The 20,542-nt window shown below is 42.6% G+C and overlaps 1 protein-coding gene across 1 annotated transcript in view; it reads left to right on the top strand.

The window, feature by feature from the left end:
* The window catches only part of SLC24A3 (solute carrier family 24 member 3), a 453,586-nt gene that overhangs the window by 256,073 nt on the left and 176,971 nt on the right, over positions 1 to 20,542 (top strand). The window contains exon 4 of the mRNA XM_090038056.1: positions 2,236 to 2,312. Within this exon, the coding sequence (XP_089894182.1) occupies positions 2,236 to 2,312 (77 nt within the window). The remainder of the gene's footprint in view (positions 1 to 2,235; positions 2,313 to 20,542) is intronic.

Here is a 20,542-nt window from a genome sequence, read left to right as displayed (position 1 = left end):
GAATTTATGGCATATTATAACCTGCCTGCCATCTAAGAACCCTAGGTAACCTCTCTGCAGTTTACTAGCTGCATCCTTTCACCAAATCAACATCCTCCTTGCCCCTCCTCCCCCCAACCTATTGTCTACCATGCATTTACATTTTTACAGGCCTGCATTTTTGCATATTGGCTTCTCATCTACCCAGGAGAGCATCCAAACCAACAGCAGCCTCTCTTCAATTTCTGAAGAAGGGTGTTTATGCCCAAAAGTTTACAAAGAACAAGTTTTTTAGTTGATCTAATAAAAAATATTACATTTACCCAAATAAACTTGTCTGCTCATATTGTACGTACATCCCAAGGGGTCCCAGTCTCACCTGGATTTGTGAGCAAAGTGCAAGAAGTGTCAAGCCAGAATTCAAACATACAAGCAGTCCGCAGACTTATGACACAATTGGTTCCTGAAAACCACATCTTAAGTCAAAACATTGTAACTGAGAACCAATTTTCCCATAGGAAGCAATGTTATAAATGGGGGGATTGGTTCCTGAACCAAGGCCTGATACCCTATTTTTACCAAAAATAACCTAGAATTTTGTACTCAATAAATTATAGATGAGAAATATGGAGACATAAATGTATTTATATTGTAAATAGCAATAATATTGATTTGGAAGGACTTCTTTGAAGTGACTTTGCTGGACTTTTTTAAGGGCTCTTGGTTTGACTTTTTGAAGGGTTCTTGGCTGGAGTCATCTCAGGAGTCTTGGCTGCAGGTTTTTCTGGAGTCTTGTCTGCTTTCTTAAAGAAAGCGTCCAAGGAAGTTTGGACAGATGTTCTCCAGGGAAATGGGTGACGCAGAAAACTTGTTCGGTGGCATGGCGTTGCGTCAGATTAAGCATTGTAAAGTCTAAACTGATGTCAGAAAGTTAAAACAGGGTGTCAGTTTATAAACAATGTAAGTACAAAATGTTGCCTGTACTATAATATGAGAGGAATCCTATCATACCGTTAGGCCTGTTTTATTTCAAGTTTTGGAATACAGGCAGGTTGGAAAACCATATATCTGGTATAGGTGCTTGAGAAATGTTTTAAAGATAGAAGCGGAGTTTTTGCTTTCTATGCCTAATAGGAAAGGGCTCTGAAAGGATAAGAATTGGAGAGATCCATGTACAGTAGTCAGATCAGATACACAAACCTGGCTACAAGGGATGTGTCCTTTCTGCCTTCTGGTTGGAACATGTAGCCGCAACTACACATACAGATGTGTTATCATTTCTGAGGGACTTTGGGACTAAATGACCATCTGTTCATTTTGGACCTCCTGTGGGATGATGCCTTTGCTTTTTGAAGCTGCTAATGGCTCATCTACCCTTGGATCTTGTACTCCTGCTCCTGATTCCCCAAACTGTAATGCAAGGTTGACATCTCCCATCGCTCACATTGTACATCCAGACTGGTACAGCTGTTGGGGGTTTCCTTTGAAAACAAACATTTTATTTAGGCTTGTATTTTATTTGGTAATTTAACCATTTAGATCAGACAGATTCTGAGGCATCTGATACCCTGCTCCCATTTGCGACTATTTCACTAAAGATTCAGCAAGTAGGGTATTATTTCAAAGCTCAGGGCCTCTCTTTCTGTGTACAACTGTATATTGTCTCTATCTCCCTCTTCAGACAAAAATGGTAGCAAAAGAGGTCTGAGTGACAAGCCCCAGCTGTTCCTTGTCTCGACGCATTGTGTGTTTACTTGTGTATTTCAGCAGTGTGTATGGCAAGAATCCTATGGCAGCAAATCAATTTGACTTGAAATATTTCTAGCACCAGCCCCCCTCCTCCTCCCACTTTTAGTCAGCCCAGGATTTCCCTTTTCAGACACAGATTGCTATGCTAAAAATGCTCTCAGAATTGTGACTGCATGTTCCAAAATAAAACACGTTTTCCTTACATGTTTTCAGGAGTAGGATGCTGTTTGTTTGTGATTTGCCCAGTATTTCTGAGGCATCTTTGCAGTCCATAATGATATGGTTGCTATGGTACCAAATTACACAGTAAATATTCACAGAAATGGCCAGAGAACAGGTTAAGCAAAGTAGCAGAACGTGAAGCAATAGTACAAAATCCCTAGCACAGGGGTTTTACAGACATGCTTGTTGCCAGATCCCCAACTTGCAGAAGGATTCAGTGTTTGGATTAGTTTACTCTATATTGCAGCTTCCAACATCTCAAGTGTCTTTTTCCCCCCCTCACAGCTCTCCACGAATTCCCCAGTGACATCTTTACAAATGAGGACCGAAAGCATGGAGCAGTAGTCCTGCATGTCCTTTGTGTAAGTCTTTTGCATGTTTTATCTTATTGCATTTGACTGAAAAGAGAATATATCATTGGACAAGCTAATGTTAATTCCCATTTGTTCAGTTTCCCAGTGTTGCTGTTTCTTTTCATGGATACATGCTCAAATGTGGAATTCCCTAGAGCTATTTGCAACCTGGTTGAGAATGAGTTATACATTTCATTTAAATACATTTTAATATGACATCTTCCATTGTATACAAACAAGTTCCTGTACTTCTCACAACCTCAACCTTAACCCCACTTAAACACGTGTTTAAATTTGGACATGAATAGTGCCATTGAAGTCTATGGGATTGTTTGTATGTCTTGAGTTAAGCATGTACTTAAATGCTACACTGAAACCCAAAGATGGTTGTATCTATATGGAGGTACATGTGAGATCTTATAGTGATGTAAGCCATGACTACTTAGTGGCTCCCTCTTATGTGGTTAGGCTTTATAATGATGCTGTATCCTTTGCCTGCAGAAATAGGCCTTTTGCATTAGAGGCTCCTGCTTCCAGAGGTAGAGGTCCCAGGTCTCTAAAATTTAAATTTTAAAATTAAAAAAATAACTAGAAGAATTGTATACAGAGTGCCTTCATGTGTGACACTGAAAACCAGTTGAAGATAACATGGATACACAATGCAGTGAGGGCCTAGTGGGAATGCATGAGGAAAAGCCTTAGCTCCAGCTATAGTAGGACCTTCCTATAACTCTGGAAGTCTTCAATATATCCTCCAAAATGTGTCCATAATGTCAAGAGCTCCCAATACCCACTTAACTGTGATGCCCCTGTATTACCTTCTTTTTTTAAAAGAAATTTGACATCCTTTTTTTTTGCATTGTGAGATATTTGTATACATCAGCAGCAAGCACCATGGAACTAGCTATAAATAACCACAGAAAGAATTGGTTCTGCATCCTTTGACATTGTAAATAAAAGATCCTGCCTCTGACAATTACTGACCCTAAGCTTCCAGAAACCATGATCTGGACCCCCAAAAGCCATCAGATTGGCTTATGTTTGGGGAGAGAGAGTGGTATTTCTTTTCTGGATTTTGAGCCTTTAGGTTTCAAGTTTCTGTGCTTTTCTCTATAACCATAAGGGTTGCACACCTTTTCTTAAAAAAATAAATAAGGAAAAGAAATCAAGCAAGCTGAGTCTCTTGAATAAGTACATGACTCCAGGAATCAAAGCTATAGGAAAAACACCAGGAAAATTCATAATAAACTCTTGAAAGACAGCAACATGCATTGTCCAATGCATTCATGACTAAGGAGAAAGTGCCACAGTTTGCAAATCCAAGATGTTTGAAAATATCCACCAAAAGACAGTGATCACAGAAGTTCCCTTGCAATCACAGTGTAAGGCTCTGATTCAGCACCAGTGCAAAGAGGCTACTTGTGGGCTAAATGTGAAGCATGTACCTGAATTTCTTTTTTGCATTGGGCTATGAAACAAAGTTGTAATTACTGTATTTCAGGAACTAGGACAAAAATGAGTGCTTTTATAGTAGATCTGCGTGAAATACATTCCTGCCTGTTCATCCCTTAAACAGTTAAGTATTCTTAGAGGACGTTATGTGCAACAGCTGCTGTATTCGTAAAGAAAGAGAAGTGCATGTTTCCCTCCAGATCCATTTCTTAATATCTGCAAGGAAGTGAAGACAATTCTTTCCCTTGTAATGTCTTTATAATTGAAGAAGAACTGCCAACTCCCTTCTTCTCAGGGTTGAAAGGCATTTTGAAGCAGGGAAGAAAATACCTGTCTAATGAATATTTAAAAATGTCTTATAGTTTCAGGTTTTAGTCAGCTTCAACGAACGAACAGTCACTATTAGCAATATGCAATGATTTATGACTTCCTTTTGTCTTCAAATGAGGTTGTATCAGGTCATGCCTCAGTGCAAGTGCCCTGCATTATGATTTTATTTTAAATGGGTAAGTGACTTCAGTAATTGTTTCAGTGGCATCAATAGTGACTTTGGCAAGCTGAATATTTCCAGGTTTTGATGGCAAAATGCTTAGCTATGAAATAGTTTGGCTCTTGCATGCTAAACCAAAGTTAGGAGATTTTTAGCACTTGCAAGATTATTCCAGCCAGTAAGCAGCTTGTTTAGTGGTTTAGGTCAAAATGTTCAAACCTGTGTTCCTAAAGTAAGGTGCCTAAATCCATAATATGACACTTAAAAAAAGTGACCAGATTTTCAAAAGGGCAGGGTAATCATTACCTTCCACTGATGTCATAAGGATTTTTGCATGCTCAGTATTTCTACATAGGAGTAACTTCTTTATGACTTGATTGCCTAACTGAATAGGTAGAAGCCTAGTTCAGGTGTTCGTGTTAGAAAATGTTTATCAACATATTCTTCCATAGTATCAGAGACATCCTGGCTGCATTTTGCTTTTGACAGGATCCTAACACCTGCCTAGACGAATTGCTAATTTAAAAAAAAATGGAAAGGTGCTTAGGGAATTAGCCTGTGTCATAACAGAACCACTGGCAAGGCTGTTTGAGCACTGGTGGCACTCAGGATAGGTCCCAGAGGACTGGAGAAGGGCCAATGTGGTCCCTATTTTCAAAAAGGGGAAGAGGGAGGACCCAGGCAACTACAGGCTGGTTAGTCTCACCTCTTTCCTTGGGAAGAGTTTTGAAAAAAATTGTTAAGGATCATATCTGCAGGAGTCCATCACTAAAAATAATGCTGAAGGGCAACCAACATGGATTCATAGCAGGTCCTGCCTGCATAACATAGATCCTGCCTGACTAACCTTGTTTCTTTTTATGACCGGTTCACAAACTGTTTAGATGCAAGAGTTGAGGTGGATGTCATATACTTGGATTTTAAAAAAGCCTTTGATACAGTGTCACATCCCATTCCTATAAAAACAAAAACAAAAAAAACTAACCAGCTATAACTTAGATGATTACATGGTCATGTGGGTGGCGAATCGGCTAATGAGATGCACCCAGAGAGTGGTGGTAGACAGGTTGGTATTGACCTGGAAAGATGTGGTCAGTGGAGTTGACCTGGAAAGTGTGGGCAGGGCTCAGTCCTCGGGCCAGTGCAGTTCAATATCTTCATCTGTGATTTGGACGAGGGCGTGGAGAACACACTGTCCAAATTTGCGGATGACACCAAATTATTTCTAGATTTCATAGACTTTAGGGCTGGAAGAGACCTTGAAGATCAAGTCCAGCCCCCTGCCCCAGGGGCAGGAAGTCAGCTAGGGTCAAAGGATACCAGCAAGATAAGCATCCAAACGTTTCTTGAATGAATCCAGAGTAGGTGCCTGCACCACTTCTGGAAGGGAATTTATTCCAGGCCTTGGGGTCTCAGACAGTAAAGAAATTTTTCCTTACGTCCAGCCTAAAACAGTCTTGTAGGAATTTATGGCTGTTGGTCCTTGTTATCCCTCGGGCTGCTCTGGTGAACAGACGTTTCCCCAGATCCTGATGCACACCCCTTATGTACTTATAGGCAGCCACCGGATCCCCCCTGAGCCTGCGCTTTTCCAGGCTGAAGAGTCCCATGGCAAGGTAGACATATTGGAGGGTATGGATGCAGGCAGATTTGGACAGGCTGGAAGGGTGGGCAGAACAAAATAGGATTCAGTTCAACAAAGGTAAGTGCAGAGTGCTGCACCTACGGAGTAAGAATCACCAACGTACATGCAGATTGGGTGATGACCTTCTAGGCAGCACAGCAGCAGAAAGGGATCTTGGAGTCATAGTTGACTTAAAGATGAATATGAGTTGACAGTGTGACAAAGTGAGCAATACAGCTAACCGCACTCTATCATGCATTAACAGGTGCATCACGAACAGGTCTAAGGAGGTGAAATGATTTATTGCCTCTATGTGGCATTGGTAAGGCCACAGCTGGAGTACTGAATCCAGTTTTGGGCCCCAGACTTCAAGAGGGATGTGAATCATATGGTTAGAGGCCTGCAGGAAAGGTCCTACAAAGAGAGATCGAGGGATCTGGATCTCTTCAGCCACCATAAGACAAGGCTGAGAGGGTATCGGGGCTGGGGGTGGGGGGCAGGGAACAGCAAGGAGTAGGAGATGCTTTATTTACCATGGCACCCCTTGGAGTAACTAGTAACAATGGCCACAAACTGATGGAGAGCAGATTCAGCTTAGACATTAGGAAGAACTCCTTTACGGTAAGGGTTACCACAATCTGGAATGGGCTTCCAAGAGAGGTGGTACTCTGCCCTACCCTGGAGGTCTTTAAGAGGAGACTGGACAAGTACCTGGCTGGGGTCATCTGACACCAGCACTCCTTCCTGCCCTTGATGATCTTCCAAGGTCCCTTCCAACCCTAAAAATCTATGACCGGGGGGTGGGGTGGGGGGATGTGTGGAAGGGTATGAATATTTAGAGTATTTTGCAAGAAGCAAGTCCTCTTGGTAATATATTTTACTGGACCAACTGCATACTTGGGAGAGATCTTATGCAAGCTTTCAGGCACACTGGACGTTTTCAAGAAAAGGCTAAATGGGCATCTGCCCAGGATGGTTTAGCAAAAGCGGATGCTGCATTTCTGCAAGGGGTTGGTCTGGAACGACACTTGAAGGTCCTGTTCAACCCTATGATTCTACTATTTTAATACTTTTTCACCACTTTTTGGAAGGAAACTGGTGCCTGCACTCTATAGGATGGGATATCTAAAGGTACTGGGTATAGATCTAAATCACCCATCGAAGTCAATTGTGGTTCTATGGCTGTGGTCTTCAAACGGGAGCACCTTTGGGTAATGTGGAGCCAAACTTCTGGAAACTGCAGCCATAGCAACTGTCTGCACCTTGTGAGGTTGACCAAGGTGGAGTTGCAGAATACTCCTGTTCTTAGTGACAGAAGGCCTCACAGAGTCACTCAGGACAGACTGTGGCAAATGGTGTTCTGGTCTCTTTGGCACATACAGAATTTCGTTTTTCCCTTTGTAAATATATATCTCGTTAAGGGTCCTGCATGGGAGGAAAGAAAGAAAACAGTAGGCCATCCTATAATTAAAGGCTGTTTCACCAAGCATATGCACAAGGCAGCAGGTATAAACTTTAACAGGCAACCATGCTGCTGGTATTGACTCACTGCTGAATGTATGAATTCCCAAGCTTTTTGTTAAATGTAGTGTTGCATGTAATTTAATGTGTATTGTGGAATAACAGCAGGTAACTTAATGCTCACTGAAACTGATGTGTTTCTTTTTTCTTCTTGAACACTGAATTTTGTTTTCACCCAGTAATAATGATCAGAGCCTCAGACAGGTTTTGTTTCCTGACAAGGAGAAACATGTTGTAATTTATTAAATTCTAAAAGGCATAATAGCAGCACTTAGCACCAGATATACAAAGGCATTTAGGTAAGCATGCTTTTGGAAATTCCACTAAACACCCAGCTGCATTGCTAGGCCCCTAAGAACCTCTGTAAAGCTTGCCCCTAATTTTGGTACCTGGAGTGTTACGCAGCACTACTTTGTTGGAGGATCGTTAAAGCTATTCCTTTCATTAAGAGTAAGGTAATTTGACCCCTAAAACTGACTCTTGTGGAAGCCATCCATAGTCATAACAAGCTAATTAGCAGCCTGCGTTAATGTTGTTGCACAAAAAGCCCATGTATTATTGTTATTTCAAAGATTTCAATCCAAAGAAAAGGTTTCTTAAAGAAATACAGCAGCCCTAGAAATCGTTCCATAGTGAATCCACTATAACAGGGAGAGAGTCACATTTTTTTTCTTCCCTCTCTACAGAATCCCTGCATCAGAGCACATTTGTTCAGGCTGCTTATTTTAGAAGAGAGACTCTGAACTATGTTTTTGATTTACTGATAAAAAATTGAGAGAGCACTAAATGTTCAGGATACAATGGACTCATAAATCACAAGTGAGGGTCTTTTCCCCCTTAACCCCAGCTGTGAGTTGGGTTTTGCATTTTCTCCTCCAAGGAGAGTTATTTTTCATCAGCTTTTATATAACCATTACTTTTATATCAATTCTGAATATGTACAATGCAATTAAACCTAAATTAAAACAAACTCTGCTCATGTTTGTTGAAGGCATGAAACTGAAGGCACAGAAAATATATCAGAATCAAATATATCTGTTTTGAATGAGAACTATTATTAAGACTCTGCTATCCCAGCAGAAAGATTTAGTTGCTTTCCCTAGAAGGATAAGCTGAGGGTCAGGCAGGCATCTTACTATACTGACGTGCAGTCATTCCATGGAACAGTCTTATTTTTGTTATAAGAATCAGAAGTTATAGTGTGCACATAGAGAGATGATATTGCTAAATCAAATGCTGGAAGTAATTAACCAAAAATGAATTCACGATCACTAAACACCACTCTCTAAGTTAACATGGCATGCTTTTAACAGATAAATAGTTCAACAACATTATGAAGTAGTTTAATATTTATTTGTCAAGGGGCACATCTACAAGAGACACTGTGTCGCCATAGCTCATCGCTATGCCAACATAGCCAGCAAGCACTAACGGTGACACCGCTGCTATTGTGCAGTAGCAACAAGCTACTGCGCAGTAGGGTTGAAAATGACCCACGTACCACCATGGGTACTTAGCTAAAGCAAGTACTAAATGACTGCACAATACCAATTGCGTAGTCAGAGGCACGTGTAGACACACCCAGGAAGTATGTAACTACTAATTCCTATTCTCCTTTTGTCCTGCATTGCATAATAAATGTTTATTATGTATCCCTCATTATATAAACACACAAAAATATTTGAGTTTTAACAGTATGCTTTTGTGAACCACCAGAACGTTCTGCTTTGTGGAGTTTGCTAAGGTAACATTTCAGCACCATCCACAACCTTTTAACAGTGGAGCACTGTAGTTACCTTCCATCTCGCAGGACAGTAATCTGTGCAGCAAGAGCCAGCAGAAGAGAATCGGAGGCAGTTTATTTTTTCCCCTCTCAATGTGTTGATGAGGTGTTAGACCACTTTGCTGCCAGTGAATATTTCCTAGCAGATTTCCCATGCCTAGTAAGATACAAAGAGAAGCTACAATCTGAGCTATAACTCACCAGCACTGCCATATTGTCTGCTTTTGAAGTACCCAAGGAAACACCTTCAGGAAAAGGAAATATTGCACTTTCTACAGGAAGCTCTGTGTTATTTTCTGTACTTCACAAACACCAAGATCCTGACACTAACCCATTACATGTAAGGTCTTGCTGTTCTTAATTCAGTCGAAGAAGAGCAGGTAAACACTTAGAGGCACCCTGGAAAACTGGGTGCCTTCTTGAGCACATCATTCTCCATGTGCTTCTTCAGCAGCAGACTCTGAAAATGAATTCCTTTTTTTGAGCTGGGGTCTTGTACCCATCTTTAAAACTCTGAGCTGAAATCCTGTGTAGCAGTTGCTATTCCCACGTGCTTTTCCCCACTTGGAGATCTGTAATCCCTGAAGTGCTGACACTTATACAGACAAAATCCTGAGAGAATTTTTGAGCTTCTGCTTCAGAACTGACCCTGCAAATTGATGAGGCTGCTGTTGTATCTAGGTAGGAACACAGGAATTGTTAGACTGGATCAGAACCGAGGTCTATCCAGTCCAGTACCTTGCTTCTGGTAGTGAATGGCACCGGCTGCTGCATCAGAGGAAGATGTTGGAACTCTGTGATCAGCAGATGTGAGGCACGCTATCCTCGTACCCCACTGCATTAGTTTTGATGCTGGTCTCCAAGGCTGGAAACAGACATACCACTTGAAATGTTTTGGATTTAGAAATATTTTCAAACCATAGAACTTCTGCGATGGGACACCCCTGTCACCCCTCCCAGCTGGAGAGCTTCAAAATCACCATGGTGGCACACTGCAAGGAGCTCTCCAACCAAGGGACACAACAGAGCTACCTATGGCACTTGCCCCTCCCTCCCCTCATGACAGCCAAGCAGTGCTTTGAAGGCCAGGAGCCCTAGGGTGCTTGTACATGCCACAAGGGTTTAATTCAGTTTACCTCTCCCTAAATTGAAATGGTGGGTTTTTAAAAACCCACCATTTCCACCACTTTAAGTTAGGGAGAATTAAACCAAAGTAAACCCCTGTGGGGTGTACACAAGGGTTGCGGGGAGGAGGCAAGTTGCTGGCAGACCAGAGCTGCCAGGGGGGCTGTTGCTTCCCAGGCAGCACCCCCCCTCCCGCTGGCACCCAGCCCAGGCGGTCCCCAGGGGCACCACAGACACAGAGGGAAGCACTGGGCCCCCGCACAGCTCAGGTAGGCAGGCAGGCTCTGGAGAGAAAAAAAAAATAGAGATCAGGCTCCTCACCACTTTTTTTTTTTTTCTTCAGTGGAGCCTGCCTGCACCGGCTGCCTCTGGGTCTCACAGCCCCTGAGCTGCATGGGGCCCGGTGCCTCCCTCCACAGCAGCGGTGCCCTCCAAGACTGCCTGGGCTGGGTGCCCATAGGCAGGTGCTGCCTGGAGTGCCCTGCCGTTGTGGAGGGAAGCACTGGGGTCCCCTGCAGTTCAGGGGGTTACGTGACACAGCAGAAGCTCTCCCACTCCCAACCATTGCCGGAGAGGCAGGTAAGCTCCAGCATCTCTGCACCATCCCTGCCGCCTGAAACCACCCAGGAATGGCTGGCTTGCCCCTGGGGCACAGCAGCAAGGTGGCAGGAGGGCGTCTGGGTGTGCTGGTGATAGGAGAAAGTGGCAGGGAGGTGCTGGAAGCCCACCAAGTCATGAGCATGTTAGCTTCCAGTGCCCTGTGCACCATTGCACTTTGTTAGGTAGCAAACAAAAACACCTCAGAGGTATTTTATCTTGCTACATAACAAAGTCATTTAAAGCGCAATATGCTGCCGAGGATGCAAGCAGCAGCACCGTTAAAGCAGTGCAAATGGGCATATAAGCCACTTTAAAAGCCAATTTTGTTGGGTGTACAAAGGCCCCTAGTGGCCAGAGCTCCCAGAGTGTATGGAATAGTGGCATCCCAACTGCTAGGAGCCCCAGTGCCCAAAGTGCCAGGAGCCCCAAACCCAGAGCACCCAGAATGCAAGACACAGCAGCACCCTGAGTGCAGGAGACCAGGGGAATGCCCCAAGTGTCAGAAGCCCCAGCATGCAAGGGCACAGGGCGAGAGCAGCAGCAGCCAGACTGCAGGCGAAGGTGGACAGGGAAGGAAAAGCCATACAGGTGTATGGTGGCAAAAAAAAAAAGCAGCGACAAAACAGTACATGCAGATACTTTTTTGTCATGCTTCAGAGTATTTTATCCCACCTGTACATTTGTAGAGTGACTTTTTGAAACATTTCAAAGATCTTTCAAAGCATTTTGGACTATTTCAAATGCTGTGTCTGTCTAATAGGTGCCTTAAGGGCTTAATGGCAGCCTTTCAGTTATCAGTTAAAGCAAGTATTTAGCAAATCACAGTGTAAACCTGAGCTGTGTTGTGCTGTGGATCTGAATTTTGAAACCAAAAAGATTATGTGGGCTCACGTGATTTTTGTGCTTGCCTCTGTGCAAGGCATGCTGTGAAACTGTGTTTAATTTGAGGATGCCAGCAGAATTTGTTGTTGTATCGTTTGTACACATCAGGGCAGATCCTCAGATGGTATGAACCTTCATCAATACACTTGAAGCACTTTGACAGTTTTCCATTAGTTGTGGAACTGCCCAATCCATCTCATACTGGGCCCGAGCAAAAGCTCACCAAAATCAGTGGAAAGATCCCCATTGATTGTTGTCAGCCTGGATTCAGGATCTATGTTCTAGCATGCACAGTAAGCAGGGATTCCATTAGCAGTGAAGAAATGCATTTTTAAAGCAGGTATACTTGTTATTCTAACATATTTTCTGGTGAAAACTGAGCCTTAAAAAAGGTAGTAACCTGCTTGTTCAAGGATTCCCCTTTCATTTTAGAATTGAAAAAGGCTGTCATTCTGGTTCCCCTTTCTGGTAGTATATTTACCCAGTGCCTGATCAAATCTGTGTGGGCACATCTACACATGAGTAGTAATGTGACACAATAAACTCTGGCACTATTCATGACAGAGTTTATTGCTCCCAGGTGCAGCATTTACACATGTACCTGGGACCACAGCATGTTGAGCCATGGTGGAACAGCTCCAGGTGGCAGAGGGCCCCAGGGGTCAGCTTGCCAGTTCAAGGCTGCTCCATCCTGGCTCAACCTGTTGCAGAGGGGCTGGCTGGGGCATGAGGGTGCTTCAGTGCCGGGCTAGCTGCCAGGCACCCCTGCACTGAAGCACCCCTGTGCCCCAGCCAGCCCTTTCAGCGTCTACATGTTGTTGCAGCAGAGTAACTAACTGTGCTATAGGATAGTACTTGTAACTCACAGTACTAACCTATGGTGGAATTAATTAGTTTATTCTGGCCTAATAGCTCTGCACATGTAGACCAGTAACACTTCACTCTTGAGCTAGTTAAGCAGCTCCTCAGTAAGTGTCCCGTGTAGATGCACCCTGTGTGTGCAATAGGGCCCCTTTTTAAAAGGGGCTGCAAGTGTCCTATCATGTTTATATTCCATTTCTTCAAAAATTTTACTTACAAATTCAGAGAGATTTTGTATAATGCAGAGGAGGTGGGATAATTACTAGACTATTTCATGGCTAAAAAGAACATTTTTCTCACATTCATTGACCATCTGTCAAACTTGTATTAATTGTTGCCTCCTTTTCTCTCTTCATCCTTACTGGGAAGCTTATCTTAGGCTACACCCAGCTTATTTCAAGGCTTGCTGAAAATGCAAAGTGGTCAGGGCTGCCAATTATTGAGAATTTTGGAAGAAACCATATACAGTCTTTCTGTGAACTCCAATATCACCTTCTCTGTGTGTTTCTTTACAAGAACTATTGTGTAATAATAGGGAAAGAGGGAATATAAAATAGTTGGGTATGAGCTGATGCTTTCCAAGGTGACAAAAATAGTAACTGTTCTTTACAAATATCTTAAAATCCAGGAATAAACCAGCAGGGATGTGTTAAAAATCCCCAGAATAAGGGACTTCATCATAAGATAATGTACCACTTACATACGCAATCTACTATGTTCCACTCTTCCAAATAACACTAGCTGGGATCAACGTGGTTATGTGAACCGGAACACCTCGGTTGAAAAGACACAGAGGGCATGTCTACATGTGCATTTACATCGGCTTAAATTTACTGCACAGTAATCAGGAATAGGCCGGTGTCTACACATGTACAGTGTTGTTAGCAAAGGTGCCTTCATGTGTGGTACTGCAGAGTAAGTAATTGGGTGTAAATTTGATCCCTGCATTAGGCAGGGATCAAATTTATGCTCAAGTCAGCATAAGTCACCATATTTACTATGCAGTATGGGCATGCACATGTTGACATGCACCCATACTGCACAGTGATTTTGGTTGCTGCACAGTAAATGCGCATGTATAGATGCACCCAGAGAGATGCATTTTAATCCAATATTAAACACAAACAAGAACATTGAAATGCATAAATTATGTAATGTCAAGCCCTCAAGAGTTAAGAACCACCAGAATTAGGATTGTCTCTGCAAATGTAATTCAGTCTGTCTATGCTGTTATGTTGTGAAATTCTTTTAATTATAGGATCACATGCTATTTTCTCTGCGACCCCAACTCATTCAATATACTAAATAGACCATGATCACTTAATAAGCAGCTGTTCTACATTTTGTTTTCTTTTTGTTACACATGTAACCCCAGGCCTTATTTACTACACAGTATTAAAACCTGATTATTAATTTCCTCACAGGCTTTTCTCTGGGATTCATCAATATAATATCTGATACTTCACAAATCTTAATTTATTTTAACACCAGCCCCATGAGGTAGGAGTTTGGTATAATCACTGTTTCACAGGTAAGGAAGTGACACATGGAGGCAAAGGCCCAAAATCTTCACTAATTTAGGATGTCCAACTTAAGACAATGACGGACTCATTTTTCAGATTACCCTATGTTATACAGCACTGGTTATGTTCAAAGCACAGCTCCTGTTCATTTTAGTTGCAGCTATGAGTGCTTAGTAGTTCTTTACATCAGACAACTCAAGTCAGACATCCAGAAAAATTAGGAACACAACATTAGTGATCACCCATGAAAAGTTTAGGTTAAGTAGCTAGCATTACATGGAGACTCTATGACAGATGAACATATAGAATCCAGTTCCCCATGGCAGCTTTTCACTGCCTGGACCATAAGACCATCCCTCCCTTCCAGCAATCAGCTTCCAAATGCTATGACACTTGAGGCAGGGTTTCTGTAACTACCATCTTGTTCTCTACATAGCCCTGCTGCATCCCCCTGGGTGGGTCTATTCTATACAGTGAATGAGGCAGAGGTCCCACAGGAAAAACTGTATGTGACTGTGGGTGTGTCTACACATGTGTTTGCTCCAGGAGCAGTTTACTTGCGAGTAAAGTACTCACTGGTAAATGCTCCCAGACAGGCATCTACACATGAAGGGACTTGGGAGCTAGCTGCCCTACTGGTGGATGGGGACAGAAGGCTGAGACCTGCCCCCTCCCCTGCAGCTCTTTCCAAGCCCCACACCTGGATCGCCCAATCAGGGCACAGGGCTGGGACCTGCCCCTGACTGGGACAGTTCCCAGCCCTGATCATGTTCTCAGAGTGGGGGGCTGGGAGCTCCCTGCTGCCAGGGCAAGGGGACATAGTCCCAACCTGGGCTCCGGTGGCAGAGCCTGCCCCAGCAGCAGGCAGCTCCCGAGGGCAAGGAGCCACCCCTTGCTGCCTGGCTGACCAAGAGCACATTTGCTCCCAGTCAGGCGTCTACAGGAGTGTTACTGCACAGTAACTAATTGCCAGTAAATTTTCTGTGCACTTTTGCAGGTAGCAAATTTGCTCATGATTACAGTAGTTTATTGTACAGTAAGTGTATGCATGTGTAGACAGGCACGCTTATTGCACAGCAAACTGCTCTACTGTGCAATAAATCAGCTCGTGTAGACGCACCCTGTGTAACTAAAGAATGGATCCTGATGCATCAACACAAGTCTGTTCCACTCTTTTAAAAGTTCCAGTCCTGTCTCTTTCTCACCTTAGTTCACTCCTATTCTCCTTGTGCGCTTAGTTCTATTTTTTATTCTTAGACTTCCTGTTCTGGTCCCAATCCCATCCTAATTAGTCCCAGTCTCCCCCTTCTAGACTCCTCATTTTGTTCCAGTCTTTTTGAACTCCCAGTTCAAATCTCCTTGTTCATCTAGTCTCGGTTCTTCACCTCCCCACCTTCTCTCCCTTTCCCTCTCCTGCTTTCAGAGCAATCCTAGGAGTAAATAGGGCAACTCACCTCACCTCTGTACAGTTGGCTTAAATAACTTCCCTACAGTCAGTGGAGCTATACTGATTTTCACTAATTAAGGATCTGGCCCATTATGTTGAGTGTGATTATGTGTATGCCCATGAATGTGTTAGTATATTATGTCTTAACTTTAAATAGGATAAGGATACTGTAAAAGTTAAATGTGTGGCTGAAATAACTGTATTTTATTCAAAGATTTAACATACCTCAGGGATCCTGGCTTTCTCTGATTAAAAATCACAAATTCTCTGATAAAAACTCCAAAATTTGTGATTAAAATGAAAGACCACTATATATATATATATATATATATATATAGGTATCAGTTGAACGCAATATTTTGTTGATATATTTATAGTTTTAAAGCAGTTTGGAAGCATACCAGTGCCTCAATCACTATAATAATATATATTCTAAATACCTACATATTTTGGCATTTGATTTTGGGTTTTTCATCATGGAAAATCAGAGCTCCTCCTGAGACCAGTCTGTACACCCCAGAGAATTATGCACACAAATTCAAAATGATGTGCAGAAAAATTCAAAATGATGTGCAGGAAAACTCAAAATTATACAAAATTTTATTTATTTTTTTAACAAATTAAACTAAATATATCAGTATTTGAACCTTGTTTGGAAATATATGCAGGTACTTTGGTTGGGGTGTGGGGTGTGTGAGGGGTTTCATGAAGGTGTGGGAGGGTATAGGTGTATGTGTCGAGTTTCTGTGGTGTGGAGGTTTTTGGGGGGTGTATGGGAGGAGAATGTGTGGTTTGTGGGCAGGCATGGGATTTGTAGGGGAGTTGTAAAGGAGTGTGGGAGTATGTTGGGGCTTATAGGGGGGTTGTGAAATGGTATGGGGGTGTGGATGTATGCATGGTATTTGTGGGTGGGTGTGGGGTTTGTAGTCCACCGCCCCCACCACTGGCGACTCAGCAACAGCAGGCACCAGGCCCTTGGGGTGCTCATGGCCATGGCAGGCAAAGCCCCCAGCATTGTGCATCTCTGGCTGAGACCCAGGGCCTGTACGTGCTAACACAGAGCCGGCCCAGCCACTAGAACACCTTTGCAATTTCCCACTGGAGTGCTGGAAACCTCATGTGGAGGCACGGACCCAAGCAGCCCAGCCCAATGGTGCATAAGTCAGTGCCTCCATGTGTAGCTTCCCATGTGGCCCAATAGTGCACAGCTCTTGGTCCACCACATGGGGCTTGGTCCACCACATGGGATCCCCAGCCAGCCCCTTGCAAGCCCCACATAAGTTCAAAGGCTCTAGGAAGCAACATGATGATGATGGGATGATCCTGCCTTTAGCAGGGAGCTGGACAAAATGACCTTGTGAGGTCCTTTCCAGCCTTACTTATGAACTTATACTTCAGATTTCTTATTTATGATTGTACCGGCTGGGTGCACAAGTTACACACCTGCCTTCTCTGTGTCATTCCTAAAGCCTAGGGCTCCTTAAAACGGACCCTCTTTTTCTTCTGTATATAACTAGAGACCGTCCATATCTTGTGTCTGTGGCATATAATGGCCTCAATTGGTTTTATACCAAATAAACATGTTTATTTTGCTAATCCTGGCCCCAAGTGACTAGCAATTTATTTATGATTTGCTGTTTATCCTGCACTGATTCTGCAAAGTCAGGGCTACCCTGTGAGAACTTTGGTCTTTTTTTTATTTCTGCCTGTTATGTGGACTTCAAATGGCCATGTAAGTAATTGGAATTAACAAAAGGAAAGTCCTGCGTTCAATTACAGTACCCTCAGTGTTGCATAATACAATGCATTTAATGCCAGCATGTTTTACTCTGTGTATGAGGTTTGCAAAGATTTCTATTTGGAGGTCAAGCAGTTAGGAATGGGCCATTGATTTGGATAAAATAAGAACTCAACAAAGCTTTGTCCTTTGTTCGGGGCTCAAAATAAACACGAATCTTTTTAACTTTCAAATGGTTTGGTTCTCCCTTTTTTTTTCCTGCATGTTTTTGCACTTCTGGCCTTTTTTTTGGCACCAGGAGTAGAAATACTGAGATGTTGTAAGAAAGGCTGTTGTAATGGAATTCCTGACCCAGTTGGAGCCAGAAAGTACCAGAAATTTCAAGATATTTTTACAAGAAAGTACCAGAAATTTCAAGATATTTTTACAAGACTCAGCTTTGTTTCTAGAACAAGGCTTGGGTGAGCAACCACTGAATTTTCTAAGGGTTCATTTCAGTATATGTTGCTTCCAAGTAGTTAACACAAAGCTCTTGAGGTAAGCTCTTTCCTCTCTCCAACCCCTTCATACACAGACACACACTATGTTTTTGACTGTAATAAATCTTTCCTTTGAGATGGTATAATTTAATAAGCCACTTCAAACTCTGTGAAAAGGTCAAACATCTAAGGAATGGAAAGATGTTCAAAGCTCTGACCACATGTACAAGCGTGTTCTTATGATCATATATCAGTCTGGAAGACAGATCCAGTGGTAAAGTGATGATATAGATTTCCTGTAAGAACCAGGGACAGCAATTCCAGGAGACTTGTTTTAGTGCTTTACTTCTTTGTGAATAAACTTTGGTCCTTGGGCTATGCAATAATAGCTCTAAATCCAGGCACTGACCGTAGTCATGAAACTAGTGGTTTGCAACTATGGCTCAGAGCCAGCCTGTTTCTCACAACCTTTTTCTCTTTCTATGTTGCTCACAACCACAGGAAACTAAAACATTGAAATAGAGGTTGACAGGGGCAGCAAAGTATTATGTTGTCCACAGCATATATAGCTCTTCATGTGTTTATTACTATACTGTAGGATGGTGATTGATTTTAGTTCTGTGAGTTTGGTAATCTTTCTCAGCCCATGCCATACTTTCGACACAAAAGAACGTCTTACGTTATTCATGTTAGACAAATGATTCTGGTACTTAGTGAGACATGGTCATTGTGCCATTAGTGCTTGTGAAGAAGTTAGTTTTCCTCAGCAATGAGATACGGATCAAGCAGGAAGTAAACTATGTCTTCAAATGCCTCTTTGATTTAGTGTACAAAAACTGGAACTCCTGGTTCCAAAATTATACCTTTTATTAAACCAACTGGAAAATGGCAAGAAAATTGTCTTTTTTGGCAAGCTTTTGGGATCAAAGTCCCTTCGTCAGGCTCTGGGAAAAGTGTAGATGGTACAAGATGGTAAAAAGCCCCATTGGTAGGAAATAAACTTCATTTTTGCACAGAGGGAGCTGAAAATGGAAGACTGTCCCGCTGGGTCCATGAGAGCATCTTGGATTTGGTAGGTGTCGTTGTTATGGAGACAGAGCAAGGAGAGAGGCATGTTCTAAGACTTGGAGGGGGTCATCAATTATTTTTATTGCACACCTGTTAATAATAAAACATGGAGAATTGTAGCTTGCTTGAGTATCAATTATAGGAGTAAAAGGATTAAAAGAGCATAACTCCTGAATTACTTAAAATGTTGAATTACTCCTACATAATTCTATGTAAGGAATTTCTAAAGAATTCTATTTCATATGGCTTCCAATTATACAATACAGTAGTGTTCAGCCTCCCATCTCCGCATGCCAGATGAGTGGCACAGGGCCTGTCCATGGGCCATATCCTGTACATGGGGTCAGTCCACAGATGGAATTTAGCATACCAGATTCAGCTCTGTGCACCAGTCCAGCCACAGAACGATCCTGCTTGCTGGCCCCACCATGTGCCAGCATGATCTTGTGTCCTGGGTAACATCATCTGACCCACAGGGCTCTGTACAGGCACGGGAATTTGGCAGCAGGGAGCAGCAGTTAACACTGACTTCTCTCCCCCGCCACCACATTTCCAGACCTGTGAGGAGACCCATATCATCTTGTCATAGGGACTCAGTAATACCAATTTCCCCTCTGTTTGACTTTCCAAATATTCTTTAAAGAATTCAGGTAGTTAGTCCTGGATTTCTTTGTTTGCAGACAAAAATGGAAGATACGAGTAAACCACCATTTGATATTTAGGTGATGCTTGATTCTTCCACAACTGAAGAACCTGTTGTTATCATTATTCCTTTTTTCTTGGCAACCACCTGCTGTTAGAAAGTAGGAATGTATTAGAAGGCAGGTGGCTTAAAGATATATGGATCTTTCCAGGTATAATTTCTGCTGTATTACAATCCACAGTGGAACAGACCATAAGTCATTAACGTCTGATCAGTGTCCTTGACCTGTGATAAAGTCATAAGACACACACCTACTAAATGAATTGATGACTTCAGTCTGGCTCCCAATGGAAAAAAATTATCTAAAGAAAACACTTCTCCACATTGTAAAGGGACTGGATTTCCAAAAGTTCTCAGTCTTGGCCTGCCTGGTCTTTGAATGATACAAGGCCCATTGAGTTTTGTGGAAACTAAGGCTAATGGTAAGTGCTTTTGAAAATTGTGCTCAAAATGCCAATCACATTGTTAGGTCCAGTTTGGGTCTCCTTGCAGCCTCTTTTGAATGTGTGTTTTATTTTTGGAATATTTAAAAACCTTAACCCTGAGGCCATACCATCTTGGGCTGTGACCTAGGCAGATCACCTGGAAAGGAGGAGTTGGGTTCCTAGCCAAATACTGCCCAGGCCAAAGATGCTCACTCAAGAGGCCTTGGTGGTTCATCAGTGGTCTTCCCACTAAGTCATTATTAGCCTAATGCTCCAGTCAGCTATTCAGTACTGTTGTGCTGCCAGAGGGGGGTTTTGTTTGTTTGTTTTAGTTTGATGTAAAATTAAATTGTCCCTGTCCAGTCATGGTTATTAATGTCCCGTAGCTTGTGTTGGTAAAAGCAGATGTGAATTCAGTCTTGCCCTGGCCAAATTCAAGACTGTATCAGGGTTATCTGTTTTCTCTGCCTAGACAGCCTGGTATTAAGAAGCTGCTATGCACCATTGCTGGTACAGGT

This window comes from Crocodylus siamensis, chromosome 1 (genome assembly GCF_052110815.1).
Source record: "Crocodylus siamensis isolate JL-2025a chromosome 1, ASM5211081v1, whole genome shotgun sequence".
In the NCBI taxonomy this organism is placed as follows: Eukaryota; Metazoa; Chordata; order Crocodylia; family Crocodylidae; genus Crocodylus; species Crocodylus siamensis.
This window is presented reverse-complemented; position numbering and strand designations above follow the sequence as displayed.